We start from the raw sequence: 13,507 nt of genomic DNA, 5'->3' as shown, positions 1-13,507 counted from the left end.
TTTGTCAGTTTTTCTAACTATGCCATATTTTTTTCAGACATATTGGGGGAGATTTATCATATGCTGGGGCCTGATTAAGTCTGAATGTTTGCAGGCAGTAGTGCAGAGGAGCAGTGCAGGAAGACCCCATGCCAGCCCACTCCACCTGGGGCAATGCCTCCTTCACTGCAATTTGTGAAAAATTGCAACTGTTTCAGTGCTTCTGCACCAAAAAAAAACTGTATAGAAACACTGATAAATCCCCCCCATTGATTGTAAACAATTTCCTATTTTCCATTTGAAACTAATCCAAGGTTACACTGATGGCCATAACACAGCCATAAAGCATCATCTCCACAAGTTTTGTCCACCACAGTTCATGTGAACTGAACCTGGAAAACTAAGTTTGATTCATTTGAAGAGGCAACCAAATTACAGCCATGTAAATGAGGCCTTAAAATTGCAACAAATTAAAATTTACAAAAATATTCTGTGACGCAATCTACATAGCAATATAGAAATATTTCCATCCATTTTACAACATATTAAAATCTTCAAAAAAAATTTCATCCAATATATTACAGACTATATTACAACTTATTATACAAATCTAAATATATTGATTGCATTATTTAGGATAGCTACTATTAAGAGGGCAACCGGGCTCAAAGGTGTCTGACTTTCCGTTAAGAACACAACTTAAAGAGGACCTGTCACCCCAAAAATGACCCCCACAAAACGTGCCCCCCCCATACTCCTCTTTCTCCCCAGACAGTTTTTAAAAAAATGTATTTGTGTTAAATTGCTTTAAAGCGATCAGACCTCTTACTAAATAAGAGGTCGGATTCTCCTATATTCAGCCCGGGCAGTCGGCCTTATTCATTAGGGGGGCGGCCGACACACCCCCTCCACGCCCCCTGTCTGCGGAGACCTTTCGGAGAAGCCGGCAGCATTGCATGTATTGTGTAATCGCTGACGGCTCTCTGAGATGCGGCGCTGTATATAAGCCCGGCAATGTATAGGGGAAAGTCTGTGGCGCGGCCGCATCTCGGAGAGCCGGCAGCGATTATGCAATACATGCAATGCTGCCGGCTTATCCTACAGGTCTCCACAGACATGGAGCGTGTAGGGGGTGTATCGGCCGGCTCCCCAATGAATAAGGCCGACTGCCTGGGCTCAAGATAGGAGAATCCGACCTCTTATTTAGTAAGAGGTCGGATCGCTTTAAAGCAATTTAACACAAATACATTTTTTTTAAAACTGTCTGGGGAGAAAGGGGCTGGGGTGAGGAGTATGGGGGGGGGGAATTTTGAGGGGGTCATTTTCGGGGTGACAGGTCCTCTTTAAAGGTTTTTATGTTTATATTATTATTTATACCATAAAACTAATGATATATTTATGGAATAAACTACCTCAAATTAAATCATCTACCAAGGGTATGCAGCCATTTCTCCACTGCTGCTTTAGGGTTTTGACCTTTTTACTAGGACCTCATCTACAATTACCCTTGTGCTGACCAACCTTGATTTACAACAGCTGATATAGGACCATGGACACAAGTTTTGTTGAGCCCTTTAGCCTTATTCCATGGTTGGTATAAAGACTACTCTGCCTCACAAAGCTGTGTCCTCAGTGCCACATAAGATCATCTATCATCTAGCTGTGGTTTCCGGTCCTGGTCATGGTATCCTATGAGGACCCAATGGGAAGGTTCTTTTGTTGAATGAGTAGTTGAGCAAAGGTTTATGAGACTGAAGCTTTATAAATGACTAATAACTTATTACAATTCTTGAAGAATTGATGCTCTAGAAAATACACAATTGTGTAACAATTAGTAAGAAATAATTAACACCAAAATACAACAGTCATTGAAAGTGACTCAGTGAAGGTTACAAAGCAACCATATTGTTGCAAACCTGTTTCCTCATTAGTGTATGTCCCTATTTCATAGTGTGAACTGCCATATCTTTTTGTGTATGCGTCTTTTTCTTCTGTTTTCACAGTTTCAGTCCATGGTTGATGGAGATGTCAAGTTTCAATAGTTATCCCATGGTCGTAATGTTGTTTGTAGTAGCAGCCAAGACGGTGATATTCTCTGAATGGACATTAACCCAGTCAGGAAAGGTGCCCAGTTGGAATAAACTAGAGGCCCAAGTGTTCATGGCTAAACTAAGAAGAAGGACACCCATCAAGTTCATCAATAGTCCAGTCTTAGCCTATAAAAATACAAAATTGAAAATACTGATTGCAGTTTACATTCTCTATTATTTTAATAATTTTACGTGGATTAATAATCAGACACATTAGGCCATGTGGCATCTGCAAGCACTTACCATGTCTTTCACCATCAAATGTCCAGTGGAGAACGCTATAGAGTTTGGAGGTGTAGATACTGGAAGCATGAAAGCATATGAACAGCCAACAGTACCAGGAATCATTAGGTATAAAGGATTCACTCTCAGACGTATTGCCTTAAAGAGAAAAGTAAAAGTCTTCTTTTACTTTAAAATCTTAATCTGTATATTAGCATTTTCATGAGTAGTGGGTGGGTAGATCTCCTTGATGAATAGGCAGGAACCTTTGTTGAGTTGGTAGGTTTATATAAGTAGATGAGTAAGTGGATTCCAATGATGGTTGGATGTGTGGATTCCTTTGAAAGAAAAGTAATGTAATGGTTCTGTTGGATGTGTCCATTTAGTCTGTGTTTAGATACCCTTGCTGGATGAATGGATTTTTATTATGAGTAAATAGTGTAACCTTTTTTATAGGTGGATGCATTTTTTGTGCAATGGATCCCACGTTAGATCATTGGGTTTCTTTCATGACAATGCTGATTTTTTTGATGTCATGTATATATCCCTTTGATGGTCGAATGTATCCTGGAGTGTGTGAGGGGCTGCGGGGACTTGGGGAGTGTGAGAGGGTCTGCAAGTAGCTGGTGAGTGTGAGGGGTTGCAGGGATTTGGGGAGTGTCTGAGGGGCTGCGGGGACTTGGGGAGTGTGAGAGGGTCTGCAAGTAGCTGGTGAGTGTGAGGGGTTGCAGGGATTTGGGGAGTGTCTGAGGGGCTGCGGGGATCTGGGGAGTGTGTGAGGGTCTGCAGGTAGCTGGTGAGTGTGAGGGGTTGCGGGGATGTGGGGAGTGTCTGAGGGGCTGCGGGGACCTGGAGAATGTGTGAGGGTCTGCAGGGACCAGGAAAGTTTATGAGAGGTACACAGGCACCCATGTGTGTGTGTCAGGAGGGGGGGCTGTAGGTACATGAGCACTGTGTGGGGGAGGGTTAATACAAATTCAAAACATAAGCATTTCCACTGCAAAATACCTGGTGCTTGTTTCTGATTACCTGCATTTCAGTTAAAATGCATATGCAATCAGGCTAAGCCTCTCCCTGTTGTGTTTTAAATTGCCTTTAAAGCAAAATTCAACTGGTCATGGACAGACTGAGTGGATGGTGAGCTGTGGTGAGCTGTGGGTAGTATTTCATTGTGCCACTTATATTGCGGAAAAATATCCAGGGGCATGTGAATGATTGAGACTGCATGATAGCACTTGAAAAAATCAAGTGATCATACATTGTTCTCTAATTTTGGTCTCCAGTGTGTTATATAGAGGAGGCCATGCACCAGTATGAGACCATTAGAATATATAATAGATAGCATGGTATATAATTGCTTCTAATTAATTTGCTGTCTCTAAAAAGGCCTTACCAGAATATAATCAATGAGGTACTGTATAAAAAAGAAAACCTCCAGATGCAAAAGGCTTCTTAATTATGGTAGGTTACTTCTAGTAAAATTCAGCTATTAAACAATTGTAATGAGCAAATTCAAACATAGGGAAATATTTATCATATGAAGTATGCTATGAATTAATCTCTGCACCCTGACACCTGACAAATCTATCAGCTGGCTTATAAATCATGTGGGGGTTGGCCAGGGGCAGATATACAACAGGTCTGGCCTGGCTTGGAATCGTGCCATAGCCTGCCCACAGGACCACTGTACCACCGTGTGAACATTTTACATCTATTAGCTATGGAGGTGGCATAAAGGGGAATGTACCCCTGGAATAGGTGCAATGAGAACCATATAGGCACAGGCCTTAATAAATACCCCCAATCTAGCCAATCACACAAAGCGCTCAGCAGACTGCTGAGCGCTTTGTGTGATTGGCTAGATTGGGGGTATTTATTAAGGCCTGTGCCTATAAGATTTACATTACATATCTTATTTTATTGTCACTTCTATAATAAATTAATATCAAGCTTGTCCCGGGTGCTCCTGTGACCCATGTTCTGGGTCACAGGTGCACCCATGTGCCTCCGTGTGCCCCCTCTCGCCAGCATCCTCACTTACCTAGCCAGGCTCCAGCGATGGTCTACTCGCTTCAGCAGGCGCATCTCCGCCTCCTAGGGCAGGTACGTGCGTGCCAGCCATCTGAAATCTAAAGGGCCAGCGCACCGCTAATTGGCGCTTGCCACCTGACAGCCTATATATGCTCAGCCTCTTCCTGTGACCTCTTTGCGCTTCTATGCCTAAGAGAAAGCTTTGTTCCATGCCCTTTGCGATCATCCTGATTTCCCGTTGTGAAAGTATAGTGTAGGACCTGGCCAACAGGATGCCAAAATGCTCCCTACCAATAATAGAAAATAGCCAACACTTTCTGAGATGTTTCCAATCACTGATAAACACTTCACAAAACACCTCATCTACTGAAGAACTTCATGATACACACCTCATGTGCCACAGAACAGCAGAATATGCATCTCAGCTGCTGCAGAACCTCATAATATATTCCTCATCTGGTGCAAAACCTCTACTTACAAACCTCAACTGAACCACTTAATATACACCTTATCTGCTGCAGTACATCATAATACACACATCCGCTGCTTGCAACCTTACAATACACAACTTAGCTTTTGTGCAACCTCATAATACACACCTTAGCTACCACAGCTACTCTTCATAAGCACCTCAGTTGCCATTGAACCTCTTTATACACACAGCTGCCATGGAACCTCTTCATACACACCCCAGCTCCCATGGAACCTCTTCATACACACCTCAGCTCCCATGGAACCTCTTCATACACACCTCAGCTCCCATGGAACCTCTTCATACACACCTCAGCTCCCATGGAACCTCTTCATACACACCTCAGCTCCCATGGAACCTCTTCATACACACCTCAGCTCCCATGGAACCTCTTCATACACACCTCAGCTCCCATGGAACCTCTTCATACACACCTCAGCTCCCATGGAACCTCTTCATACACACCTCAGGTGCCGCAGAATATCATAATGCACTCCTCAGCTGCCGCAGAATATCATAATGCACACCCCATCTGCCGTAGAACCTCTAAATACACACCTAACAGGCAGCAGAACCTCTTAAGAGACACCTTAGCTTCTGCAGAACCTCATAATACACTCTTCAGCTGCCGCAGAATATCACAATGCACATCCCAGCTGCTGCAGAACCCCTAACTACACACCTAACAGCCAGCAGAATTTCTTAAGAGACACCTTAGCTGCTGCAGAACCTCATGATACACACCTCAGCTGCCACACAGCCTCATAATATACTTTTCCGTTGCTGAATCTCATAATGCACTCCTCAGCTACTGCAGAACCTCATAATAAAAAAAGAAAAGTATAAGTAATAGCGGCAATTCCCTTCTCCTGAAACTTCTTTTACATGTACTCCAAGGAACCTAATATAAAATACTGCCACAGCCGTGATAGATAATCATGAAGCAAATGGTGCTCTCAGTCCAATGGTAAAGTTCATCCAAAAATAGTGGCAACAAGAAAAACGTGAAAAATTAACGGCACTTACCAATCTTCAAAGTATCTTCTTTATTCTATGAAGAAAATATCCTTACAAACAGGAAATGTTTTTTTCATGAAAGAAAGAAGATACTTTAAATATTGATGAGAACCTCATAATATACACCTCTGCTGCTGCAGAACATTATAATACATACCTCAGCTGCTGCAGAACATATTTAGTTGCGCCTTTCTTAAACACCTCCGAAGAACAAACTCCTGTGTTTTACATCCCAAACTACTTGTTCCCTTAATACCCCTGCTGCTCTCACCTGAGGGGACTGACTGCTCCTATTTTCACTGCTATGTCCAGACCTTGGAATGCATGATGGCGGAGGCTAGGGGTAAGGATTGTACAGGGAGTTTTTAGCTCCCTGTACTTCATAGCACTCCGCAGTATTAGTGTCCATAGGATGATGATCATGAAGCAAGAGTTAAGGCAGACAGGATAGATGGGGGAATTCTCCTATTGCTCAATGGTGGGGGCCAAGATGCTCATGCCCTAGGTGCCTTCCCTGTAATCCAGACCTTCAAATACGGACCAGGTCCTTACTGCTATGGGTATTTAGTCCCGAACATCTTCGGAGTTCAGTTGATCTGTTTTCATTTCAGGAACATCAACAATTGAAAACTTTTACTTAAATGTATTTTGAAGATATTGTAGATTTCTATCCTGTGTAGAGTTAACCTATAACAATGCCATAGCAACTTCAGAAACCTCTTCTGGATAATTTAGTAATGTGTGGTCAATGAGATATTGGCCTAATTTAATGTTGCCTCCTAGCTACCCCTTAGAATTAAACAACTCACCAGCTCAGATAGAACAGGGAGGAAGACGATGATAGTGGCTGTATTGCTGGCAAATTCTGTGAATGAGGCAATGAGTATGGTAATGAGGAGGACAGCGACTGGTGGTGGAAGACCTTCAAGTGGTTGCAAGCGGCTTCCAATCCATGTTGATAAACCAGATGTCTAAAAGAAGAAAGATTATAAGACCTGACATGAACCTCCTGCAGTCATAATATATATGATAGCACATCCAGATGGATGAAATGCATGCCAAAATGGTTGCAGGTGGAGATCTTGACAAAGATTGAAAGTGGAAGCACTGACCTCACATCCCTTTGCCATGGCAAATCCTCCTCCCAGAAGCAAGATAATGTTCCAGGGTACACTCTCTTGAGCTTTTTTCCATGACAGTATCGGCTTATTTTCTGTATTGGGAGCTGTGAAGTAATATTCGGTTTTTCAATGCTGAATTATTTTTCTACTTAACAGATCTATTACAACTATTACTGAGTAAATTACAGACTAAAGTAAATTTACATTTACACTGAGTTGCCAAATTCCATTATCATACTTTCATGATATCCATTATCCATGCACTGTAACTAGTAATTTATGCATGCATTGACAATGTTTTTACAGTTTCTCTGCTAGGTATAAGCGGATTTTCTGTGTTGTGACATTACTTTGTGCATTTGGCAGTTGCTGTGATCTTTGTTTTTTTTAACTAAAACATTACTACGTGAAAAGTAAGAATACAAAAGAGATGTGTATCATGGTCCATATATAACTGGGCACATTTACTAAGGCCTTTGCACCGGTTTTCTGTCGGATTATGCACATTCTTTTAAGTGGAAACTGCTAGTACAGGTATTTAAGAAGTGTCAGCGCAATAATTGTGTCGCATGTGACCCTTTTGTGGTGCAGCTGCATTAGCCACCATACAACACAATTTAGGGGACGTTCCAGCACTCAGTCGGACCGTGCACCGGATCTAACATGCAAATGTTGCACACCCTATGCTAAAGGTGCACCACAAAAAAGTTGGTGAACTCTGTCTGGCAAGTGCAGGGAAGCGACAGATTCATGATTTCTGGTACATGCTCTTAATGAATCAGTCGCACCCAGCATTATACACGGGCAGAGCACTTTTACTGAAGTTTCCGACTTTCTTAATAAATGTGCCCCAAAAACATGATCTTTATTGAGAAAAAAACTAACAATAGGGCACATTTACTAAGAGTAGTGCAAACTGCACTGTGTTTACCTATGTATAATGCAGGGTGTGCCAGAAATGTGTTTCAGACACTTCTTAAATACCTGTGCAGCAGTGTGCACTGAAAAGAACAGGCAAAGTCTGGCGCACAGCCCTTAGTAAATGTAGGCTAATGTGTAAACCGATCCTGACCCCAATTTAGGAAAATTAAATTGTAATATACACAGGTACAGCCAATAATGGGTTGTGTTAAGCAAGACTGAGGTGTGAAATATTATTATCAGTGTTATGTCCTTGGCTGGGATAAACAGATACAATGTATGAAGAAATAGTAATGCTGTTAATAAACTACCCAGTGCTGCTGTGTTATAAGGATACTGTGTATTACCATATGCCATGTAAAGGTGAATGAAGGTGTTGGAGGATGTATAAACCCTGTAGGTCTTTAATTTATTTTTGGAGTTAGGAAGAGGTTGCGTTAAAAAAAAGTTGGAATGTAGAGTTTTAAAACTTTTTGAGCAACAGAAAAATAGTGTGACATTTCACCATGTTTATTTGTAGAAAAAGTAAAAGAGGGTAAAAGTAAAAAGGGAAGTGATGTCATTGTAGGCCAACAGATTGATTACATTTAGTGCACAAAACAAGCCTAATTTAAAGCTGAAATCTAAAGCAGCTCTTAGTGCAAAGATGTAAAAGATTCCCCTCTCTATAGATGCGACACTTATTTTAGCAGACAGATATAAAACACAAATCTTGGTAAATAGGCCCGTGGGTGTATCTTCTCTAAGTAGTGAAATTACTTTGTGCATCATTGCTTTTATGTGACATTGCTCTGCCCATTATCCCTGTGAATTGGGCAAAGACTGGAAAATAAATATCCATAAGCTTTTCATGTTAAAGTCCCAACTTTTGCTATGAAACCCTGTGGAATTTTACTACTTCAGACTTGTATGGCATAGCCACAAGATACATCTTAAAAGGACTACCTCTGGGTCCTGCATCTATTTTTGGAGAATGGAGCTTGTCTACTTTAAAGGCTGATAAAGAAACTACAATGGAAATAAATAGAGAGAAGAGCAGTACATCTTCATTTACTGCAAAAAATAGGGGTCTCCACCCTCCATTCTTGAGACACCTACATGAGTTGGGGTTGGGGTTCTGCATCTACAAAATATTGGTAACATTTCCTACAGATAGGTCTGTGGTAAAAGGAAGACCTCATCTTCATTGTTGCCTCAAGCTTCTTCATGAATGTCTGAGACAGAAAAGCTTCTATAACATATTATGATATAGATTAGGACAAACAAAAAGTTTTGCATCTGTACCTTTAAGATCGAACCACCATGACAAGGAAGGCTTTTCAGAGGGGAAGAAGAATAAAATGGTGCAGATCGTAATTCCTGTGACCGCGTCGGAGGTGAACCTACCAGCCAGAATTCATTAAGTTAGTGTAGTACTCAGATTTATGCAAAGAAGATTAACATTTTTAGCAACACTTCAGCAGTGGTTGGCATGCTAAATGCGATTTATCAACTAAGTGAAAATGATCTCAGGTCAGGCTCTGGGGCAGCAACCTATTGCCAAAATAAAGTGTTAATGTTAAAATAAAGTAAATTGAGTCCTAAGTCTTATGGGTGATAAATTGGGAAATTTGCAGATTTCCTGGTTTTAAAGAAAGCCTTCCACCACCTCCATCAACTCCAAATCTTTGTAATAGGCATCTTTTAAGTGATTCTGGCAAAGTTGTCATGGCAAATACTCTCTAGTCCCCATCATTCCTGAATAATCAATGTCATTATTGTGGATCTTTACTGTCAGATGGACAAAAACAAGGTATCTGCTAAAAGCCAGGGCCAACCACCCAAGATACTAATTAGCATATTTTGCAAGTGAAACTTTGCTAACTAAGCTCTCTAGTGTCATAAGTGTTATTCTAGGCTTTACATACCTACCTAGTTAGTGCAGGTGAAAAATAACCAATCAAGTTCAACCAAGGAAGGGAAGGGATTGGATGAGGAAGGGATATAAGGGAAACAATTCTGTAGTATAATAGAACCATCAATGTTATTTTGATTTATGAGGCATTTCCATTTCAGCAAACTAATGTTATTGTTTTTTTGATAAAAAGTTATTCAATTTTCCAATATACTTTCTGTATCAATTCCTCGTGGTTTTCTAGATCTCTGCTTGCTGTCCTTTTATAGAAAGCTTCTATGTCTACATCCAGTGGACAGAAATCTGACCATGGTCTCACGAGTGCACAGCTCATTATATCACAGAGAGTGATCAGATGTTTTTGTTACAATGAGCCATTCATCTGTGTGACCATGGTCAGATTTCTGTCCACTGGATGTAGACGTAGAAGCTTTCTATAGAAGACCAGCAAGCAAAGATCTAAAAAACCACAAGGAATTTTACAGAAAATATATTGGAAGGTTGTATAACCATTCTGTGACCATCTCCTGAGCTCACTATTCCACAGATTCACAGTTCTTATAGCAAAGAAGCCCTGTCTCCTATGGTGATCAAAGGACATCTACCATAAGATTTACTGGTAGACTGGTTGTTATTTAGTAGGGGATGGCAACATCTTTCTTATAGTCCAAAAAAGCCTTTATATAAAAATATGTAGATGATCTGCAGAAGCTTATACACGCCCAGTTCTGTACTTTGCAGACTGCTCCCACAGGTCAATCGTGACGTCAACGGCTGTCTGTGCGATAGTTTGGCGGGGCGAGGCGTGCATAAATATTGAGACTTTTTTTTAGATGAATCCAGCCTTTCCTGGCGAAAAGAAAGACAGTGGGGCACTTTGATCATGCGCCCGATATTCTGCTGCATGTGTCGCTTCCCCGCTGAGGGCCGCCAGAGTTCACCTTCTTCTTCCTTCTTGTATGTGAGTGCATGTCTTGCGACACAATTTGAATTTTAAGTCCTGCGCTCAGTCCCAATCAGTCGGGTTGTCCAACGGCCACACCCCCCATTTTGTGTTGCGATTGCGCCAAAATCCGATCGCGTGCACCAAAAACCCCTGTTAAATGTGACGCAAATCGGAACTAATCGGGAAACCCAACGGAAATGCGGTGTGCGGACCCTTAGTAAATGTGCCCCAGTGAGTAAAGTATGAGCAGGTAAGTTTGGACAGTCTCCCATGAGTAGATGTCTTTAAACCTTGTTTTCTCCAGATGGAGACAGTGCCCCTTGTCTTTTGATTGATTTACAGTGAAAAAAAAATCCCACCATATTTTTTGTATGGACCATTCATATATTTATTCATATTATTCATGTCCCTATTTAGTCGTCTCTTTTCAAGACAAAAAAATTTAATTATTTTAATCTTTCCTCATAACTGAGACCCTCCATACCCCTTATCATTTTGGTGAAACTTCCTTGTACCTTCTCCAGCTCCAGGGCATCCTTTTTAAGGACAGGTGCCCAGAACTGAACGGTATATTCCTTTTTTGATACATGATTGTCTGGCACTACCACATTGCCTGGAACTGTCACATTCCAATTATGTCAGAATAATTGAAGCCACCCATACGAGAAGATGCAGAGAGTTGTGGCTGAGTAAAGTCCTCTTGAACCCCATAGCGCAAAAAGATGTACATGTACTTCTTGTTGCGCAGGGGGGATTACGAAGAGGGCTCACGGGCTGAGCCCTCTTCATACTCACCCGCAGCAATCGTGGGTGTTTGATCGCCGCCGGTGAAGCTTACATTAACAAGCTGGCAGAGCATCTTGGCTCCGATCGTCATTCCCCTTGACGTCATTGGGGAGCGGCAATCCATTGCCATGACAGCCTCGGGTCACACAAAGAGGCTATCATGTTTTAGGCTATTACAATTTGTGATTTGCACATTATAAAAGATGGTGAGCAAAATCCCCATATACTGCCATCAATCAGACAACCTAGGGTTAAAGTACAAAAAATAAAAATAAAACAGTAAAAAAAAAAACTATTATCAAAATGTCGTACAGGCATTTTTGTAAATGTATGAAAACATTATAAACCCTATACAAATTTGGTATCCCCGTGATCGTACTGACCCAATGAATGAAGTAGACATGTCATTTGGTGCACTCAGTGAAAGCCGTAAAATCCAAGCCCACAAGAAATGGTGCAAATGTGTTTTTCCACTGCATTCAGAATTTTTTTCCCGCTTCCCAGTATATGGCATAGAATATTAAATACAACCACTATTAGGTGCAATTTGTTACGCAGAAAACAAGCACATACAGAGCTCTTTACATGGAAAAATGAAAAAGGTATAGATTTTTGAAGGTGGGGAGTGAAAAATAAAGACACACAAAAGGGCCTGGTCCTTAAGGAGTTAAACTGTCTATGTGTGAACAGCATCAACCAGCTCCCAAATCACCCCACAAGCAAGAATTGGATAGTTTTTAGGACATATTCTTTAGGACTTTTAGGACATGCCTTTATGTAATTTTTAGAGAAAATAAAATGTGTACATATAAGAGATATATAAAGGAGCTTCTTGGTAGGGTAGTATTTGGTCCTGCTGGTTTAATTGCTTTGTTATTTCTACACCCCCAAGTTATTTTCTACACTTCCTAAGGCTACATTCACACGGTGTATGCCTGCCGTACCATAGTACGGTGGGCATACATCGGTGCGGGGAGAAGTAAAAAACACACACATAAAAATTAATACATATAAAATAATCCACATTAGTATTTCTTAATAAAAATTGCCATAGTCGACCTGTGTCCTGTACATATCAAAATGATTGACATACAATAGGGAATTAATAGATATTGTTCATTTTGAGTTAATTTGAAAATGTAAAAAAAAATATGCTATAAATTACAAAAAAGTCTTTTGTTAATTTTTAACTAACCCTATGTGTCACAAAAGAAACAACACAATTTTTTTTTCACAAAAGAAATAACGCAAAAAGGTAGTGCTCAAAAAGTGCTTCAAAATGCCATTAAAACCTTTTCAGGCCTGATCATTAAAGGGTTAAAGTTGACCTGTCACCAGATTTTTACCCCTCACACCAGTAATAACTGCTGGTAAAGGGTTAATTGTCTTCCCCATATCACCTAATATTATCTGCCATTGAGGCAGTTTACCTTAATTTACAGCCGTTTTTAAGTTATGCAAATGGAGAGACATGAGTAAACTTCTGAAGAGAAGAGTCACATTTTCTGCAGGCTGCCAGTAAACCACGCCTTCTTCTTTTGGCTGACAGCCCAGTGTCTCTTCAAATCTTGGCCACTTAGCAGCGAGCACTGTATAGGAAAATATAGGTCTTCTCACCATTTCACATACCCAGTGGTGAGTGGGGCCAAATGATGGTGTTTATTTTCATATCTTACCCAGGTCTAAAGGCTGATGCCCATCCAGGAATAAACTTTGGGTCTCTTGTAAATAGGAGGATGGCAAAAAGGCAGAAGAAGAAGAAGACTGCTTTCTCTGCAAAACTAAACAAAAGCAAACCATATTAGTTACAGGGCAGAATGTATTTTAAAGCTGCAAAAGTTATAATTCTGAATGGATACTAGGAAGACCCTGTAGCCTGACTTGAAAGGGCACAAATCAGTCATAATGAGAATGGCGGCCTTTTTGGAATGTTCAAGCAGTGGAAGTGTTGGAGCTTTACTGTCCTTTACAGCAAGAACCAAGTCAGAGTCGGCTCATAACTGTATTTAAGCATTTTTACAGACTAAT

General features: G+C 40.8%; 1 protein-coding gene across 2 annotated transcripts in view; it reads right to left on the bottom strand.

Annotated features, from left to right (window-relative positions):
- Window positions 1–1,264: 1,264 nt before the first annotated feature.
- SLC13A3 (solute carrier family 13 member 3) overlaps window positions 1,265–13,507 on the bottom strand; it is a 32,611-nt gene continuing 20,368 nt past the window's right edge. For both annotated transcript variants that reach the window (XM_072111028.1, XM_072111029.1), the window contains 6 exons: window positions 13,156–13,260; window positions 9,138–9,235; window positions 6,924–7,036; window positions 6,621–6,782; window positions 2,313–2,450; window positions 1,265–2,195 (listed from right to left, as the gene is read on the bottom strand). In XM_072111028.1, coding sequence (XP_071967129.1) covers window positions 2,022–2,195; window positions 2,313–2,450; window positions 6,621–6,782; window positions 6,924–7,036; window positions 9,138–9,235; window positions 13,156–13,260 — 790 coding nt within the window. In that variant the 3' untranslated portion in view covers window positions 1,265–2,021. The remainder of the gene's footprint in view (window positions 2,196–2,312; window positions 2,451–6,620; window positions 6,783–6,923; window positions 7,037–9,137; window positions 9,236–13,155; window positions 13,261–13,507) is intronic.

The sequence above is a fragment of the Engystomops pustulosus genome, chromosome 6, assembly GCF_040894005.1.
Source record: "Engystomops pustulosus chromosome 6, aEngPut4.maternal, whole genome shotgun sequence".
Classification (NCBI taxonomy): domain Eukaryota; kingdom Metazoa; phylum Chordata; class Amphibia; order Anura; family Leptodactylidae; genus Engystomops; species Engystomops pustulosus.
This window is presented reverse-complemented; position numbering and strand designations above follow the sequence as displayed.